At 49.9% G+C, this 18,125-nt stretch overlaps 8 protein-coding genes across 8 annotated transcripts; 5 read left to right on the top strand and 3 right to left on the bottom strand.

Annotated features, from left to right (window-relative positions):
• Nucleotides 1-1,648: 1,648 nt before the first annotated feature.
• F5B22DRAFT_641275 (uncharacterized protein) lies at nt 1,649-3,210 on the bottom strand (the record flags this gene model as incomplete). The annotated part of the gene is made up of 3 exons (XM_047977970.1): nt 1,649-2,395; nt 2,483-2,918; nt 3,200-3,210. 3 exons carry the CDS (start codon nt 3,208-3,210, stop codon nt 1,649-1,651), a joined length of 1,194 nt encoding a protein of 397 aa, XP_047836695.1.
• Nucleotides 3,211-4,584: 1,374 nt separating this feature from the next.
• F5B22DRAFT_632703 (FolC bifunctional protein) lies at nt 4,585-7,095 on the top strand (the record flags this gene model as incomplete). Its single annotated transcript, XM_047976723.1, has 4 exons — nt 4,585-5,766; nt 5,800-5,836; nt 6,182-6,356; nt 6,534-7,095. 4 exons carry the CDS (start codon nt 4,585-4,587, stop codon nt 7,093-7,095), a joined length of 1,956 nt encoding a protein of 651 aa, XP_047836696.1.
• Nucleotides 7,096-7,112: 17 nt separating this feature from the next.
• On the bottom strand, nt 7,113-8,881 carry F5B22DRAFT_30522 (uncharacterized protein). Its single transcript, XM_047970574.1, has 2 exons — nt 7,661-8,881; nt 7,113-7,603 (listed from the first exon to the last, which is right to left on the bottom strand). The coding sequence occupies exons 1-2, from the start codon at nt 8,247-8,249 to the stop codon at nt 7,131-7,133; spliced, it is 1,062 nt and encodes a 353-aa protein (XP_047836697.1). The 5' UTR covers nt 8,250-8,881; the 3' UTR covers nt 7,113-7,130.
• Nucleotides 8,882-8,889: 8 nt separating this feature from the next.
• F5B22DRAFT_30745 (uncharacterized protein) lies at nt 8,890-11,246 on the top strand. The gene is made up of 2 exons (XM_047970593.1): nt 8,890-10,895; nt 10,980-11,246. Exon 1 carries the CDS (start codon nt 9,083-9,085, stop codon nt 10,778-10,780), a length of 1,698 nt encoding a protein of 565 aa, XP_047836698.1. The 5' UTR covers nt 8,890-9,082; the 3' UTR covers nt 10,781-10,895; nt 10,980-11,246.
• On the top strand, nt 11,247-13,793 carry F5B22DRAFT_30746 (kinase-like domain-containing protein). The gene is made up of 3 exons (XM_047970594.1): nt 11,247-12,349; nt 12,502-12,591; nt 12,656-13,793. Exons 1-3 carry the CDS (start codon nt 11,629-11,631, stop codon nt 13,660-13,662), a joined length of 1,818 nt encoding a protein of 605 aa, XP_047836699.1. The 5' UTR covers nt 11,247-11,628; the 3' UTR covers nt 13,663-13,793.
• Nucleotide 13,794: 1 nt separating this feature from the next.
• F5B22DRAFT_30804 (uncharacterized protein) lies at nt 13,795-15,146 on the top strand. Its single transcript, XM_047970599.1, has 2 exons — nt 13,795-15,029; nt 15,114-15,146. Exon 1 carries the CDS (start codon nt 14,210-14,212, stop codon nt 14,756-14,758), a length of 549 nt encoding a protein of 182 aa, XP_047836700.1. The 5' UTR covers nt 13,795-14,209; the 3' UTR covers nt 14,759-15,029; nt 15,114-15,146.
• Nucleotides 15,147-15,369: 223 nt separating this feature from the next.
• On the top strand, nt 15,370-16,796 carry F5B22DRAFT_30728 (capsule polysaccharide biosynthesis protein). Its single transcript, XM_047970589.1, has 2 exons — nt 15,370-15,758; nt 15,845-16,796. Exons 1-2 carry the CDS (start codon nt 15,558-15,560, stop codon nt 16,631-16,633), a joined length of 990 nt encoding a protein of 329 aa, XP_047836701.1. The 5' UTR covers nt 15,370-15,557; the 3' UTR covers nt 16,634-16,796.
• On the bottom strand, nt 16,751-18,018 carry F5B22DRAFT_584566 (uncharacterized protein). The gene is made up of 2 exons (XM_047973435.1): nt 17,334-18,018; nt 16,751-17,218 (listed from the first exon to the last, which is right to left on the bottom strand). Exons 1-2 carry the CDS (start codon nt 17,563-17,565, stop codon nt 16,959-16,961), a joined length of 492 nt encoding a protein of 163 aa, XP_047836702.1. The 5' UTR covers nt 17,566-18,018; the 3' UTR covers nt 16,751-16,958.
• Between the last annotated feature and the right edge of the window lie 107 nt (nt 18,019-18,125).

Genomic DNA, 18,125 nt, shown 5'->3' on the forward strand with positions numbered 1-18,125 from the left:
TATTCGTCTCCAAACTCGCATTCGCACTATCCCAGGGTCTTCAATAACTAAGATCTAATCACTATCTAATCATCGAGTGGCCACTAAATATCTAAGTGATAATAAGGAATAAGGGGATACCTAAGTTATAGCCAAGGTATAATCATGGCCTACTTAGAACATAACACTTGTGTCAATAGAAAATGACATCGAAGACCCCATAGGCGGCGCATAAAAAAGCAGGCGGGCTCAGGATCTAATGAGCCCAGTGAGCGAAAGCGGAAGCCCCCAATTTACCCCACCGATAGTCGTTAGGAACAGGATATGAGCTCGGATGGAAAACCGAAAAGCGCGAGGCGCTGGTGCCATGATCTCCATGGAAACCGGCCATGCGAATCTCACGAATACCATGTCATGTCATGTCATCTCATCAATTCATTCATTCTCTTGAGTACGGAAGCTAGCAAGCCACCTACCACCTCACCTCGACCAAATCCCAACGCGACGGGAGTGGAGACAATACATACAAGCGATGCGTGCTGTCAGCGATATTATTTCGAAGATTCCGTTGTATTGACTGACGGATGTGATTGTAATCGGAACCAAAAAAAAAAAAAAAAAAAAAAAAAAAATGAATGAACAGAAGAAAAAAGGAAATTTCTGGCCAACGAGGGAATCGAACCCCCGGTGCCTAACAATGCAGAGTAAAGATGCTGTCGCTGGGAACGCTAAGTAATTATACTTTTGGCATACCTATGAAATGCTTCGCTAGACCGTACCAACTCGGCCACTAGTGTCTTTCACATTTTCTGCACGATATGGGTGCTATGGGTTAAACAATACTATATGGTGCACTTCTCTAGCATTGGCGGTGAGAATAAAGTTCGTCCCTATGCTATCGGTCCGTTGTCGATGGGAATAACCTCAGGGGATATCTATCCACCCCTCGGCCATCAGGTGGGCATTCGATATTATGAAAAATGACGCCCCGAGATCTCGTGCGATTGGTCCCCTACAATGACCGTCAGCAGATACATAAGAGGTAGATACTTATTTAGTACAGGCTGACGGGTCAGGTGAGGGATAATGGTCAATACGATACCCAGCACAAAGCTCTCACGAGACTTTTGAAAGCGCCATCAAGGCCTTATGTGTCTGTCTATCACGGGTATTGCCAGTTCTCCTATGCCTCAAGCTTCTCGGATGCGGTACAATGAGTGCTTAGAGGGGTAGATATACCCAAGTTCGAAGTAACAATTCACGCAAAGAGGCACTAATCATCAGAGCAAGCAGAGAGAAACGGATGGCCAAGTAATGATTAATATTGATGAAGCGGCCCAAAAATGAAGAAGTCTTGCTTCTCATAAAACCGCTTAACTCCAAACACAGCTCCATACAAAGGCAAAGACCAGAGCGGCCCTGTTGCCGAGTCCAGTCATTCAGATTACACGTTATCATACATTTTTAGCTGCACGCTGGCATGCCCAAGGCTTGCAGGGCACCTTGATGGTTTCATTTTGTCCCGGAAAATTGAAAATTATGTCGAATGATCCCAAACGCCGACCGTCTCTTTTTCTCCTTCAACGCATTGGATGTAAACCTTCGTCGTAGCCATCACGAGGACCAAAGGATAAATAAAATCGCTGTCACGATGTCTCCACTCCCTCCCTCAGATGGAGTCCTCCCATGACATTGAGCGAGACAGCCCTGCTTGAGCCCACCATTCATCCGGGATGTCTACTCGGGAGGCGAGTCCCGCCACAATTCTGTGCATACCTGACAACCATTCTCTCTCAGTATCGCCTGCGTCGGCAGATTCATTCGACTGTCCTGATTGTGCCTCGGCAAGAACATCTGCATAAGATCGCCAATCCCGAGGTGTAGTCTGTCGCGATGGTCGTTCTTCGACATCGTCTTCACCATCACTTCCGGGATTATCCACGACTGGGTCGCAGGGAGGCTCTACCTCTTCATTTGGTGTTGTCATCGATGTGTTCACCGAGGTGGCCCCATTACTATCTGATGTATTGGCAGAAATGGCTGATGCGAAAGATGAGCCAACACTCGGCGGTTGGGGATCAGGGGTCAATGTAGATTGAAGTGTGTCCCAAACCCCATCACCTTCGGGGCTAAGACTCCGATCCCTATCACCGAGTCCGTCAACGTACCTAGCCCGCTGGGCGTGTCGATGTTGTCGTGCAGCAATGGTATTCATCGAGGTAGCGTGTCTAGAGCGGCGCTCAGCGTCACGGATAGCCAGAAGCCGGTCGAAGTCGCGCTCAGCATAGCGGGGGCGTCGAGGACGAGGCTCCTCACTGTTGCGATCGATCCCGCGCCTCAAATTTGTGCGTCTGGTGGTATGCGGAAGTCCATGACGGGATGTAGTTGGTAATGCGTTAGGACGTGAAGTTGAAGACTATCAAATGCACTGTTAGCGATGATCTCCAAGATTCTAGTAGAAATTTTGTGCAAAGACTGCTATTTATCAGTTCCATCAACTTACAGATTGGATACTAGGAAAATCTGAAGGCATCATATAGCCAAGTTGATTCCAAGCATCGTCCAAGTCGTATATGGCGGAGCTTCGAGGCATGTTACTCCTAGTTAGCCGGTCAAGTATCTCAGCAATATCAGGTTGCGCAGAGCTTCTTGCATCTTCCGCACTTGGGATCTGGAGCGCTGACGTCCGAGCCGATGCTCGAGGGGTGTCAGCTTGGTGTGGAAAGGACCGAGTTTCAGACGGAGATTGCAAAGCAGTCAGAGCTGAATCAGTGGCTTGCATTGCATTTACCAAGCGAAGTCGATGCTGCTCTCGAGTTTCATTGAGTTGGCGACGACGTTCATTGCGACGAATGGAAGATCGCGCATGCGCTGGATCCGAGCGGCTCTTCGTAGAAGGTTTGGACGATACGTCGGACTCAACCGGAGGAATGAATAGTCTAAAACGGATAATGCGATTAGTCAAGGTGGCGGGCGCACAGAGGGACGGCCATTGGCGGATGATAATTGAACGCGCGGCGCGCAATTGAAATGACTGCTACAGACTACAGGGCACATAGCGACGAGGGGTTCGCGGTGGACAGACTTGTAGGCTCGACTGCTTATGTCATGGAGACGAATGGAACAGGTAATTGGTAGTTTGACGTGTATTGCGACCGACGCGATGCCGGGGGGGATGGGAATAGGCGCATCGCGTGGTGGCGCGGTTCGGAAGACTTACGGGAGACCCATTTTAGTAAGTAGGAGGTAGGTAAGGTAAGGTAAGGTAGCGGGTGTTTCGCGCAAGCGCAGGCGCGTTGGAAGCCGATGGCGGATAACGAATAACAGGCGACCAACCAACCACGGAGACCGGAGAAAACAAGCGACGACTGGAGAGGGCTCGAATGATACTACAAGGGAGCGCGGAAGTTTTTGTTTGATTCGGATTGGATCAGAGAGACGGGGGGCAGATGAAAGAAATATGAGCAAGATGAACGCCTCTAGATCGCCAAGACAAATGCGACGAGAAGTGATAGCGTCGATACGCAAAGTCGCGAAGAAATAGAAGAATACGTAAGGTATGCGCGCGCACTGGGTGCAACGGAAGAAGAAGGTAGTAGGTGTTGATATTAAAGATAATAGTGATAGTCGGCGATGGAAAGACGGATATTCCTTCGAGGGGCCAGGGCGGCGTCGGGGGGGATGGTGAATGGTGAGTGGTGAGAACTGGGAACTGGGAACTGGGAGGAAAAGACGGACGGCGACGGGAAACCAGGAATCAACAGCAGATGAGGAAAGGCCCCAGACCCCGGCCGGAGACGTGATCCCAGCACAAGGCACGAGTCTGCACAAGGGACCCCGAGCCCAGCCTCTTGCCCAGCCAATGGCGCCGCCGGGATCGTGACAAAAGGCAAAAAAAGGGTGGAGTGTGGCTGGCCTGACTGGTCTACAATCGAGGCATGAAATCGGAGCCGGCAAAAGAGCAACTGGGGGATGTCATTCCCTTGGCAGAATACATTCGATAGTGTGTATATCTGTTCTGTATATCTGTAGCACTTTGTGGCCATTGAGCAAATTCCTTATTTTCTGTGATGCCACATTCGAGGTTGTTTCTCCATCAGACTCCTCCATGTACATAGTAGTATGCCATCCATGACCTGGGATACCTGAGATGGTACTGTTGGGTACTTGGACAGCCTGTTTACTTGTACTCTAAATGAGTATCCAACCTTGTACTACACATGTACTGGTAGGTACCTACTGTGTAGCATCTCAGTGCTAGAACGTCTGAAAGACAGCCCCCGTGTTGCCGCTAGAGCTACTACATTATTCCAGTTGACAGGCTGAGATTGTTCTATGCCGAGATCCCACCAGCGGCGTTACAGGGGCACTAAAAGACATCAGATCTCATGAACGCACCAAAGCGATGACTCATGCTTCCGTGTAAACAGCTATAACTCATACCACGGTCCTCGGCAGCGAATCATTAGACGAAAGCTTCCTATTTTTCCAGAGTCACAGTCTCTTCAAAGCATCATTCTCTCGACGGGATGCGCATCGGGATGACACATCTGTGATTGGAACTACTCATCAGTAGCTAGCTGCATGGTAAGAAGTGCAGCCAAGATGATCGAGCTGGGCCTGGCACGCATCACCGCCCTCTTAAAGAACACCCCCCAAACCTGGAAAGCCATTCATGTCGCCGGCACGAATGGTAAGGGCTCGATATGTGCATATCTAAACGCCATGCTGCGCGCCAGTCGTGTGTCCTGCGGTAGGTTCACTTCGCCTCACCTGGTCGACCGCTGGGACTGCATCACCATCAATGACAGTCCCGTGTCCGAGGCTCAGTTCCGCCACTATGAAGAACTCGTCAAGAGGCGGAATCAAGAGGAGAGCCTCAATGCGAGCGAGTTTGAGCTGCTCACAGCTACTGCCTTCGAAATCTTCGAGGCGGAGAACGTTGAATTTGGCGTCGTCGAAGTCGGACTTGGCGGGAGACTTGATGCGACCAATGCCCTGAAACACAAAACTGTAACCATCATCTCCAAAATTGGTCTCGATCACCAGTCTTTTCTAGGCAATACCCTCGAGGAGATAGCCCTCCAGAAGGCCGGCATAATACGCCACAAGGTGCCTTGTGTGGTCGATGCGAGCAACCCCCATTCCGTTTTAGATGTTATCCGATCGCATGCCGAATCCTTGGACTCTAGTGTTAGACTTGCAAATTTGCGATCTAATAGTTTTGGAGGTGAGCTCGCTGAGCAGCTTGAGCAACATCAGCAACAAAATTTACTTTGTGCATACGAGGCATTTCACCTCGCCTATCCCCACCATGCCATGTCGATACATGAGCTTCTTACCGTAGGCGCAAATGCAGTCTGGCCCGGTAGGCTACAATCCATCGATATCCGAAGGATAACGGGAAGAGTTCAACCTGTACTCCTAGATGGCGCCCACAACCCCCAGAGCGCAGACGTACTCTCGGCATTTGTTGAGAAGCGACTTAGGGCTCCTGGTAAACCTGTTACGTGGGTTTTTGCTGCGTCAGCGGGGAAAGATATCTTCGAGATATTGAAGGTGCTATTACGTGACGGCGATAATGTCACCACAGTAGAGTTTGGGCCTGTTGATGGCATGCCTTGGGTCAAGCCAATGGAGTCTGCTGCAATTCTTCAGACTATTGACGACACAGGGATTTCCATCCATGGCCGGCAGGATGCTCAAGCCGATGTGGCTAATGGTCTGAACTGGGCCAGCAAGGTATCTGATGGCGGGCCCCTAGTCGTGGCCGGAAGCCTTTATCTGGTGTCTGATATCTTGAAGATCCTTCGAGCCTAGAAAACCATTAAAGAGGCTACTCCTTGGCCAATATACGGTATCCAGGGCACTCAAGATGTCAACGAACACATCGCTATTATTCATTCGATCCAGCTGAGCTCCGCCACTAGTACCCATAAATATATTTGTTCAAATCTACCCAACGTGAATCACCAATCTCACGTAGATAGAAAGATTGATGCAGCGTCTTGTTGGCTCGGCTAGGTTGTGTTTACTGATGAGGCTCAAACCGGGGGTTTGCAATTATCGGGCTAAATGACCGAATTCGGATATAATGTAGAAGCTGGCCGCACCGGACATTGTCATGGACATCTCAACAGTCTAGTCTCGGTTTACAGGCGCACCTATTCACAGCAGCTACAGCTCGCTATCATGTCGATAGAGGCACCCAACCATCTCATTATCGTCTGCTGTCACGCGATATGGCTTGGCGGGGTTTCGCGGGGCTACGATGAAAATGAGTGGCTGATAAGCGATTTTCAAGCTGGGGAGACTCCTACCTTCATCGAACATATCAAGGCCGGGCTGCACGTGTTAAAGAATGATAGAAAATCCACGTTGACGTTTTCAGGGTCAGTTGATATTTCACTTCATTTAATGTTCTTTCAATCAATCCCAGCCAATTTTTGCAGCTTGAAATAGCTTAACACAAGTGCGGTGTCAGTAGTATTAGGTGTCATTCCCTTTATGTAAGATATGGCTTCGCTAACATACTCAACGTTACACCGAAATAGGGGTTCTACGCGCAAAGAGGCACGGTTATCTGAAGCCAGCAGCTACGCCAATCTGGCGGCAGTCAATGCTTACTTTGAAATTATCCCAGAAGGTGATGCACTCCCAAGAATACACATAGAGGAGCGAGCTCTGGATTCGTACTTCAATGTACTCTTCTCTATCATTCAGGTCTGGACTACCTATAGTGTCTGGCCCACGAAGATGACCATTGTGAGCCATGCGTTCAAGCGAGAGCGCCTCGTCGATTGCCATTGCGGAGCTATTCGTTTTCCCTTGGATCGCGTCGACTTCGTTGGGGTTGACCCACCAGGTATGATGGACGGTTCAAACCAGATAGCGATACCCGGCATTTCAGAAGCCGTTAGTCAGTGGAAAGCGGACCCCCATGGGGAAGGGGAAGCTCTATCTTCCAAGCGTAACCGGCGGAACCCATGGAGTATATCGCAGGCTCTGTTCTCAAATGAGGCGGATCGTAGCCGTAGCGGGGTTCGCTCTCGCATTCTCAATGATGGGCAAGAGCATCTCATAAATGGTGCTCCTCAGCCGTGGTCTAATGACTAGATTGGTACCAAGCTTGGCTTTAGAAAACTAGCGGCTTAGATCTTCGGAGATGCCACTCGGCTAGAAGTATCGAGAGACTTCACTGTATCTAGGACAAATCGGATAGCATCTCGACGCATTTCTGGCGCGAATACATGACCGGCATCCGGATAAACATTATCTTCGACGTAGACATTGCCATCTTTATACCATCCAGTAGTAGCATTTTTGAAAAAGTCCAAGAACGTCTGACCCGCCTTGTACGGCACCAACTTATCGGCGCCGCCCGAAAGGATCTGAAACCGTTTGCCTCGGATTTTAGAGTCTAATATGCTCCGTATTCTATCCTGCTCGGAGGCTGAAGGTTCGGTTAAGATTTCACCTGAGCTGAAAATGATCGCCTTTGGATCATACTTCTCGCACGCCCTGACGAGAGCCTTAGGAAAGTCCTTACTCCCAAAGAACGTCGCTCCTTTGTCGACAGTGAATGTCTCTAGCTTGGAAAGCCGTGCACGGTCCTGTAATAGATCTGAGAGAAAGATAGTCAACACTAGTAAACCTTGTTCCAGACATCTTCAGTGCTTACTCATATAATCAGGGCATCCGATGACGATGACTCCCGCCGTTACTCTAGGCTCAGCAAAAAGCAACTGCCATGCACTGTGACCGCCCAGACTAACACCTAGGACCAAGTTGGAATCAATGTGTCTGTCTTCTCCTCCAGGCGCAGCCCCCGGCCCACCTCCAGCTCCAAAAAGATACCCCTCGAGCACATCAAGTAGGTGAACAGTGTCCGTAACCGCACCAGAGATGGTGCCGAACATATCTTGTGCGTGCGTGGCGTTACCCTGTCTCCACGCCGCGTTCGCGGTCTCGCTGATGAGTCGCGAGCCGTGATTCCGCTGATCAAACGCCACAGCGATCAGACCTCTCGTAGAAGCGGGCGAAGACGCGGCGTGGTAGGCAGAGAGGATCTCGTCCGCGATGTAACCCATATCGACCTTGCTGCGTAGACGTGGGTGGTGCAGCCAAAGACATGATATTGACGTTGCGGCCGCGGGCAGCTCGGCGAGCCCGTAGACGTCTACTTGTAACCCCGCTATCGGCAGCGTCGTCTTGGAGACGGCGGGACCGCTGGTCGGGGAATCAACCATAGGATTGTTTGTGTCTGCCATGATGGAGCTTGTCTCTGCGAGGCGACTCCTAGCTGGAGAGAATGGCGTCGCTTTTATGTTTCTTCGAAGCTAACCTCGGTATAGGCAGTTGGTAGAATATCTGTCTAGCAGGGTAGTGGGGTATCCCTCCCTGTCCGTGACGTCGGAACTGGGCTTTCTTCAACATAGTTCGGTTCAACGAATGAGCAATCATTGAATCATTCTACATTAGAAATTCTACATCATCGAGTATTGTACCTTACTATAATTATCCTCATCAACTGGCGTTGTAACGACTGTACATGTCGGTACGGATAGATCCGAATCTCAGTAAGCTGTGGCTTGCCTGCCGCCCCAAGTAACTACCGAGGCACCCAGCAGTACACCATACAGATGCAGGTGTCCTGATCATCGAAGCATGTCTCTTTAGAACTTGGACGCATACGTAGTAGCGATTTTATACATATATACAATTGTAGGAATTTTGTTCCTTGCAATATTGATCATTCATAAACTACATGTGGTGGCTACGCTGTTCCGTTAAAAATCCAAAAGTGAAGAGCGAAGTCTAATTGCCAAAATAGGCTAGTCTATTGCATTAAAATAGAAACAATGGGACGCCCCTGATCAGCTTCTTGTACTATGTAGGTAACCAAGCAAGGTATTAAGTACGATTCTACCTAGATATTCTACGGGAGCTTCTCTATGCCTATCTCTCATCTGCTTCCATGCTCAACAATCATTACTAAACTGCCGGTCAATCAAAACGAGGAGACTGTTGACTCTTACCGATCCTGCCGGGTGCGGTACGGGTTCACGTATACCCATCTACTGGTACCCATTGCACGGACACAATGACCCGGCCCCGTCCTCTAGACACCAGCAAGAGGAAAGTCAAGACAGGGTGCCGTACTTGTAAGGCACGACGCGTAAAATGTGATGAAGGCCGTCCAGAATGTCACCGCTGTGTGTCCACGGGCCGCAGCTGCGAAGGCTACGGCATCTGGGGCGGCGGAAGATGCACTGCAAAAGCCATTACACCAAGAGCCCACACCGATACAGTACAGTATGCTCTGTCAAGTCTTTTTGGTGAACTGAGCCCTGAGCAAGAGTCATGCTTCCAATGGTTCAGATATCGTACCTACACGAAACTGCCGCTTCCCTTCGTCACCCCCTTCTGGAGCACTCTCATCCTTCAGGCATGTACTGCTGAGCCAGCCATCTTACATGCTGCGCTTGCACTGGGCTCGGCACATCAAAAAGAAACCACCGAAGAAGGTAGACCAAGAGAAGAGTGTGTGGTTTTAGACTCACAGCAAAAATTCATGCTGCAGGAATACGGCGAGGCTATCCGCTCTCTCCAGTCTCATCTCTTGAGTCATGACAAAAGATCTATTCACGTAGCTCTAGCTGCGTGTGTGATCTTCACCTTCTTTGAGAATCTGCTTGGACGATATGTCGCAGCGAATGCCCATCTTCATTCTGGGTTGAGACTTATAGCAGAGGTATATGGCCCGCCTGAGCCCTTAGATGGTGAAACTGCTATTCAGATATCCCGGGGGTCCGTGGACGACTGGATTATCGAGACTTTCTCAAGGCTACATGTTCAAGCAGCGCTATGGGGCCAGGGGCTGCCTAAGCTCTACATAGGGTCGCCAGGACTTCCGAACACTCCGATCCCTACGTCTTTTGAATCTACGAATCAGGCCGCTCGCCACATGGACCGACTAATACTTGATGTTTTGGACCTAGTAGAACAATATTACCTATCAGACGGCGGTGCAACTCCTTGTACTGTATATGATGAACGTCAACAATATCTCCTCAACCAGCTCAACCTATGGCTGATGGCATACAACGCTACAAACAAAGAAGTCGATGAAAGGTTTTCTATTGTAGACGAGTTTTACTTGAAGTTGTTGGGTGCCTACCAGACTATGGCAGTCATCATTTTAAAAACATGCACTTCGTCTGCGTGCGAAGTCATGTACGACTTACACACCGCAGACTTCTATACCCTTTTGGAGCAACTAGTGGGGATCTGGAAAGCACACATCGCCCGGCCGGCATGGCGCTTCCACCCGCCAACAGCAGACATGCCTCGGAAGATATCCCACTCGGTTGGTGATAAGGGGTGGATCCCTCTACTCTATTTTCTAGCCGTTAAGTGCCGGGTTCGCCGGATCAGGTTGCAAGCAATTAAGTTGCTCTCCCAAACTGCACATAAAGAGGGTATATGGGACTCGAGGCTAGCGCTTATTGTTGCCAAAGAGATTGTGCGAATCGAAGAGGATAATGACTACGAAGATATGGATAGAGAAGATAGGTTTAGTATCATCAGCATACCTGCTGAGCACGAGATTGCACCCCCGTCGGTCCCAGAATATCGCCGATTGTACAACATCCACGTAGGACTCCCTGCGCATCCCCAAGGCGTTTTAACGCTAGAATATAAGCAACGACAAGCGAACGTATATGGCGTGACCAGGCAAATACGATGTTATGATCTTCAGTTGAGGCGTTGGGCGGACGTTGTAGATTCCCCGGTCTAATCATCTTCAAAGCGGTCCGACGGAACTAATGAGGGAGTCCACACAATGATGTACCATACTGCAACGACCCTTAGAATGATCAAAAGTTTCTCGACGGCTGAGGGCTCAAGCTCAGGTAAGATTGGCGAATACCTACTCTTCAGAACTGACGTACTTGCCAATGTGAGGCGTCTTTGGATGGTAGCTAAACACATATTAGGCTAGGCCCGTCACGTGATTGCCTTCCTCAAGTAGCGAGACCGGCTCTACAGCTGTCGCCGTCGATGATGCTCTACTTCTCATACTGCCTTGTTTAAAAACTTAAAGTATTGCAGAAACAAATGATCTGATGGTAGTATATTGCATTCTCATCGCTTCTTTGTTTGACATCACGAATGGCGCGGCAATTGGACCTGTCATCTCCACCCTAAGAAGTGACACGAATCCTCAGAATGACGTGGAAGCCTATGGCAAATTAGGCCTGCAACAGCTTCATTGATAGCTCATTCCGGAGATTCGACAGGGTTCATTGGTTTGACAGGTGCCTAGATGTCAACAGGTATGTCATCTGAAGGGCGCCATTGTCAATGGCGTCTTATTCTCAACACACCACTTGTGGTGATACCTACATCGTTGAGATATAGCCCAAGTCATTGCCATTGGCGTGATAGTTTCCCTGTCTAGTCTCATATGCAATGAATTCAATTCATTGTGATGAGATACGTAACTTATAAACCACCTCAGCCTTGCCTATATCCTGCTAGTCATAATCTGTCGGACGTCGACTGACGCTGCCACTAACATCATTATTAGACCACGCACCACGGAAATATTCACGCCTACCCCAGAGATAGCTCCTTTAATCTGGTATGGACTCTGCCAATGACTCAGCACGGTCGAAAGCTTCCACCGACGATGACGTCCAGAGCATTAGTAGGTCTTCTCGAGGACAATCAGAGGATCAAGGAGAGACGATACCGGGTTATGAAGATGCAGTGGGCTTGGAGACGCATCGTAATATGATGCTTGCCAGCTTGCTCGAGGACTACTACCGCAGCCGCGCTCTTGAATTCCTCAATGCCACAAATCCCGGCCAGATTTATACAAGGCAATCGCAAGAAGTCGAAGCTATCGCTACTCGGCTTTTTGGCGAGGCCAGCTCTATCCTTACATCGAACGGGCTGCTTTCTCCAAGAGCAACATCTAATGCCTCTCGGGGTATTCGTCAGCAGTACTTATCGGGTCTCGATGGCCTTGTTGCTGGGACACAGCCAGTTAACATACTCGATTCAATGCATGACCTTGTAGCCCAAGCCTCACTGCTTAATATAACAACTCCTCCTACCAATGATCTACAATTGACTTTGCGAAACCCGCCAGCCCCCCCACATCGCAGTCACTACAAAGCCTCGTTTAGAGAGGATCGCCTCCTTGGCAGAGGCGGCTTTGGAAAGGTGTATCAGTGCTTTAGTGTCTTAGACCAGCAAACATATGCTGTGAAGAAAATTGCCCTCCCGCGGAAACTCGTGAAGAGCTTCTCAGATGGAAGACATGATGATCTTGCGGATGTCTTACGGGAGGTAAAAGCTAGTAAGCTACCTTCTGAGTTGTTTTATTTCCATGATAACCGTCCATGGAAGCCAAATTTTCCTGTCAGAGCGATGAACACGCGAGCATGAAGAGTTCCCTAAGTCTCGTCCCATTTCACTTAGAGAGTGACGACTGACTCCAGCAAACTTTAGTGGCTGTACTTGATCATCCTAATATTGTACGTTATCATGCCACATGGGTTGAGGAACCACAGCATTCCCCTGAGCCCTTAGGCGGTCTTGGTAAGTTGAGTTCTACCTCCAACATTTTTAAACAAGTTCGTTTGTCTTACTAACTACACTCAAGAGCGTACCATGAGCGGAATTCAAAACCGTCGTCAGCAGCTTTTGCTAGATAGTCATGCTTTCAGCCAGGATAGTGAACAACTGTCTGTAAGCGGTGGGATCGTATTTGGGGAAGATACGCGATCCAGTCCGAGCGCACTAGCGAATAACTGCAGCTTATACCCTGTGAATAGAGGGTGGTCTGAAGATGTCAGCTCAGGGCTCGGTGTCGACTCTACATTGGCTTCCGAGAGCAATGTCTTCGCAGGAGATAGTGACTCGGAAGATTCATCCTCTTGTCAGGCCAACCTGGATACCAACGTACCGGCATTGTACATTCAAATGTCTATGTACCCAATGACTCTAGCGCAATACCTATCCCCTTCCTCCTGTTCTAAAGCGGGCCTACGACATTGCTTCCACCTTGCGCCAACACTTCGTCTAGCACTTTCAATACACGATGGGCTCCAACATATACATTCCAAAGGCTTGATACACCGGGATATCAAACCGGGAAACATATTTCTCTCCTCTGTTGTGGCGACTTTTGAGGGAGGTTGCTGTGATATTTCATGTGAGTCATGTAAGGAGCTAGCCACAGAGCCGAGGTGGTTGAATCCCAGAATCGGCGACTTCGGCTTGGTACATCAACTTGCTCAGGGGGAGGTGCCGTCGCAATCCCAAAGCCCTTCAGATCATAAGCATGATGCAGGGACTACGTATTACCAACCTCCTCGAAAGGGTGAGAGGAAAGATGAAAAGATCGACATATTTGCGCTCGGTGTGGTCTTTGTCGAGATGTTGTGCCGCTGTACTACCGCAATGGAACGAGTAGATATGCTCAAAGGACTGCAGCGCGGCGAGATACCCTCGGTGCTTCGACAAAACATACAATATGAAGGCCACGATGAAGAAACTGCCGAGAAAATTGTGCAGCTAGTATCCGGTATGATTGATGAGGATTCTGCGAAGAGATGGTGTGGGACAAGGGTGCGTGAGGCACTTGAGGAGTTATTACAGCGTTGTTAGTTGTGGTCAGGGATGTCTGCATTTTTCTGCACAAATCGACGTGTAGATGGCATTAAACTGGGCATATAAGCGATACCTACAAGATACCAATAAACATTATTCCTTTACTCTTGCCCCTTTCCTCTTTCTGGTGAGATAGTTGCAGATGGCCCTCGCCTTACCCACAGTAGTATGCCTCTCTTTATGCTTGTCCCTACGAAACTTGATTATTCACCTCCTTGGAAGCACATCAAAACCCAAACAATCAACCTTTCGTTACAATGCACTCACTAGAGCTCTTTGTCCCAGGACTGCCCAGCACAATAACACATTGTCGAAAATTGCAAGAATGGTATAGTATGTGCCTACAGCTTTGTCCGTCTCTTTGAAAAGAGAGGACAAAGTTTGGTGAAAGAAGATCTGCTGCAATCAAGCCATTGTCAAAAGAAACGTCACGTATATTTAAAGGCGCCATAGACGCACATAGATTTGAGTATGGTCCCAAACTATCAGCCTTATAACAAGAACAGCAGGTACTCAGAATTAACCGATCTTACTAAATAACACCATGGCGCATCATATCATCATGCCTTCCAGCGACATTCTGACACCCCCGTCGGAAGAGGAAATCATCTCCTGGCTATACTCAGAATGCGAGCCTACTCTCGCCGAAATGTTTCAAGATTGGGTAGCGCTCTTCGACATCTGCCTCCGTGAGAGATTCACGCGCGCCTACGCGTTCTGGCCAATGCCAGAAGAGCTTCATGTAGTCACTGACACCTGGGTCCAAGCTTTGATAGCGCAGAATTCTCGATCCCCTACCAGAGTCGAGTATATTCTGGGACTGGCGTTTCGATCCCTCAACCGAAGCAACGTCTCCGAGCGCATGAAGATCGTAATGCGGCACATGGATATCCCGAGGGCCGCCGCTGGTAGTGATAATGTAGTGTTAGATGATATTATGTTCCCGTATCTCGTCTGGCGGTACGAGCTCATGGCCGAGCAGCTGTCGTCGCTGGGGGGATTGACTGATAGGATTGAGAATGTTCGCCTGGATGATTCAATAACGCTTGGAGAGCTGTCTGATAGTATCGAGAACTTTCGCCTAGAAGATTAGTCCGTCTACATATATTGTAGGTAGGGGGGTTTTTGCTTATCTTGATGAAGCTCCGAAACTCCGTAAGCTGAGATCCAGCTCTAGATTTGTCCTTAAGTACCTACCTGCCTAGCTAGCTAGCATCAATCTACTTAATGCCATGTTGTTGATAGACTTATATATATCAACAAATCTATAACCGTTCTTCTAGTAGTTCTGCATCCCACTAATAATTATAGTCAAATGCCGAGTCATGTCGCAAGTAACGAAAACAGAATCATAACCCTTTGTTGTCAGTCACGCTCTCTGTTGATCCCGTTATCCGCACACCTCGGCTCAGCTTACTTCCTTACTTACCTCTTAGCCAAGCCTGCAGGCCCGCCGGACGTCACAGCGCCTGTTCCTAGGGGCATCTCCGGCATTCGCTCTGATTTTTCTTGTTAGAATCTCCGTTTCTCCTTGTTGTACACATTCGCTTGCGCGATTCTAGATAGACATCTATGTTCTACTATTAGACTATATATCTCATCCCCAATCATTCGTTCAGTCCCTCGCATCTCTTAATAGAGCGCCAACAATATTCCCCGCCCCCTGTATGCCTTTAGCGCCCAGCAACAGCCTTCTCGCGAAGTGTACCAGCACCGCCCTCTGCCATTTCCGGGCCATCCCCCTCTGGACGATTGCGCTGCTGATAATCGCATTTGGGGCGATTTGGTCTCGGATCGCCGCCACGTCTCAGCAACTCTCTTCACGGCCTGTCAAGTCTCGCTCTGAGACAGCGGCGACGTTGTAGCCAGCCAGCCAGCTAGCTAGCTAGCCAATGGCGTCCGCCGCCGGAGCTATTACCCGTCTCGCCCGGGTCGCTGGACCTGCAGCTGTGCCAGCGATTCTGTATGGCGCATACAAGCAGAACGCCGTGGCGGCAATCGAGGCTTTCTTCACCGGACCGGGCAGAACCAGTCGAATCGTTGCACTGGTGGTAGTATTGTGGAATTGGAAGAGCTTGCCGCTGGCTTGGACTGTACGAGCACTCTTCTCCTGATTGCGCACCATGGGCTGTCGTCCTAGTTAAAGTATGTGTTCTCTAACTGACGGAGCAATTTCCAGTACCGAGTGATCAATGGCATGATCTCGCACCTTCTCGTCCGCAATCTCCACACATATACGCCGGACAAGCTCTTCCAGCCCATCAAGACGGAGACGCACGTCACGCTGCTCGAAGTCGACTATAACATCCACAAGTCGAACTCGACATACTTCGCCGACCTCGACGTTAGCCGTACGCACTTAGTTGGCCACCTGCTTGCGCGGGGCCTGCGTGCTATCAGCAGTAATGCCTCGACGAAGCTTGTCATGGACCCCTCGGACCCGTCGCGTCCGGCCAGGGGCGCCTTCGGCGTTGTCCTGGGCGGCGTGCAGTGCAGTTTCAAGAAGGAGCTCAAGCCTTACCAGCGCTACGAGATGTGGTCGCGCATCCTCTCCTGGGACCGCAAGTGGCTGTACATTGTCACGCACTACGTCGACAAGGGCGCCGTAAAGTCGGGGGCGAAGCCCGAGGACTGGGAGAAGAAGATCCACGCCTCAGCCGTGAGCAAGTACGTCTTCAAGATCGGGCGTCTGACAGTGCATCCGGCCGTGCTGATCGAGGCGAGCGGCTTGCTGCCAGAACGCCCCGGCGGCTGGGTCAAAGTTGAGAACGGCCTTGGCGAGGAGCCGAACGGGGCAGCAGCTAACGGCCATGCGGCACCAGAGTCTGCAGTGTGGGATTGGAAGCGGACTGAAAAAGAGCGGCTAAAGGGTCTCGAATACGCGGAACACCTCGCATCTCTTGATGGTCTGCTCGACCAATTCGAACCTGGAGAGGACGGTCCTCTGGGCGTGTTCGGCCCCGGCTAACTTACGACTAATTACTGACAGAATCATCTTTATACAGCGGGCATTTTTAGAGATTATGTATACCCATAGACGTGGCATAGAATTACGATAGCTTAGACGAGGACCTCAATTGATAGAGTCATATCGCACTAGTGTACAGAAGATCTTCAAGATGATGTATGTATACACGCCAGTTTATTTATCTTGTAATCACAGTTTCAAAAGATCGCTGCTAGCGAACCACGATGACAAGGTGCTCCCAACGCCAGAACGCCAGCACTTTTAGGTTGGGCCGGTTTTCCGTCGTCCCTGTCGTCTTTCTACTTATATCGCAATCCGCGCTCCTCTATAAAGCAAGGGCCAACATGGCAGCGGCGCCAACCACACCCATAGCAGCGACGGCCTGGTTGGCGGCGCCGGTCGGGGCGGGCGAAGCGTCGGTAGTAGCGCTGCCGGCGCTACCACTCTCAGTTGCCTCGCTAGGATTAGCAGTGCGAGTGGCAGATCCAATGGAGCTGGTGAGCGACTCGATGGCCGAGCTGTAGGTGTCGTCGCCCACCTGCTGCGCGACAGCGAGGCAGAGTTGGGTGGTCACTTGGGACGTCTCTGTCGGTGCGCTTTGCATCAGCATATCAAGACTCTTCGAGTTGTGTCGCGCATATATGTCTGCGTTCATCACGGCATGTCCGAAGCAGGGCTAGTCATTCTCCCAAAGACTTACTAGTAAGGTCGTCGCCGCTGCACGCACCCGAGACGCACGGGATGGCATCGGTCGTGATATCGAGGATTTTGTCGCACTGGCACTTATAATCGTCGACGGCGCAGCCGGCCTTCTTCGCGGCGTCGTTCAGACACGTCGTCGCGCACGAGGGGATTTGCTTGACTAGCTGGTCTACGCTCTCGGCGGCGACGACAGCGACGAATAGAGACAGGGCGATGGTCTTGAATTGCATCTTGGCACGACGTGTAGTTGAAGATTACTGTATATATAATATGTAGAGAGAAGTTGTTATCCTCGGGATATAATTTTCTTGGCTGACGATGATGGGGAAATGCAACGGGTTCGTTAAGCGTTTTATAGACAAATAAGCTTAAGGAAACGACGAATTCAACCGAGCGAGACAAACGGGGGAACCCGGCGCTTTGGTAAATACCGGTACGCCACCCCAGGGTTTCTTATTGCGAAGTTGCATTCATCTCGCATGCCTAGCTGTCTCGCCTGGGAGGTCTAGCTTCTCCTTGTTTTCAAGGGAAGGGAGGGAGTCATTAGTTCTCCCCTTCTTTCTCAGATATCATTCATGATGTTGCAATAGTTGTCTTTAAGTCTGAGACCTCTATATGCAAAGGGTGCAATAGTATTCATAGTGTAGAGCAGCTAGTGGCAACAGACTCAGTCTTAATTTTCCCGAATCTTGAAGGCTGACCTCGCCCCCTCTCACCAAGCATCGCGAAATATTGCCAAGACAGGGGTGCGGCATTAGTCTCAGGGGTAGTGCCGGGACATCTCTTACCT

The sequence above is a fragment of the Xylaria bambusicola genome (assembly GCF_022495145.1).
Source record: "Xylaria bambusicola strain CBS 139988 unplaced genomic scaffold F5B22scaffold_1, whole genome shotgun sequence".
In the NCBI taxonomy this organism is placed as follows: Eukaryota; Fungi; Ascomycota; class Sordariomycetes; order Xylariales; family Xylariaceae; genus Xylaria; species Xylaria bambusicola.

Bases quoted from the DNA above. Each gene is read 5' to 3' on its own strand.
- F5B22DRAFT_30522 (XM_047970574.1), bottom strand. From the start codon at position 8,249: ATGGCAGACACAAACAATCCTATGGTTGATTCCCCGACCAGCGGTCCC. The intron at 7,604-7,660 runs GTAAGCACTGAA...TCTTTCTCTCAG, and splicing joins CGGATGCCCTGATTATATGA to ATCTATTACAGGACCGTGCA.
- F5B22DRAFT_30745 (XM_047970593.1), top strand. From the start codon at position 9,083: ATGACCCGGCCCCGTCCTCTAGACACCAGCAAGAGGAAAGTCAAGACA.
- F5B22DRAFT_30746 (XM_047970594.1), top strand. From the start codon at position 11,629: ATGGACTCTGCCAATGACTCAGCACGGTCGAAAGCTTCCACCGACGAT. The intron at 12,350-12,501 runs GTAAGCTACCTT...AGCAAACTTTAG, and splicing joins CTTACGGGAGGTAAAAGCTA to TGGCTGTACTTGATCATCCT. The intron at 12,592-12,655 runs GTAAGTTGAGTT...ACTACACTCAAG, and splicing joins TGAGCCCTTAGGCGGTCTTG to AGCGTACCATGAGCGGAATT.
- F5B22DRAFT_30804 (XM_047970599.1), top strand. From the start codon at position 14,210: ATGGCGCATCATATCATCATGCCTTCCAGCGACATTCTGACACCCCCG.
- F5B22DRAFT_30728 (XM_047970589.1), top strand. From the start codon at position 15,558: ATGGCGTCCGCCGCCGGAGCTATTACCCGTCTCGCCCGGGTCGCTGGA. The intron at 15,759-15,844 runs GTACGAGCACTC...AGCAATTTCCAG, and splicing joins GCTTGCCGCTGGCTTGGACT to TACCGAGTGATCAATGGCAT.
- F5B22DRAFT_584566 (XM_047973435.1), bottom strand. From the start codon at position 17,565: ATGCAATTCAAGACCATCGCCCTGTCTCTATTCGTCGCTGTCGTCGCC. The intron at 17,219-17,333 runs GTAAGTCTTTGG...GCGCACCGACAG, and splicing joins CAGCGGCGACGACCTTACTA to AGACGTCCCAAGTGACCACC.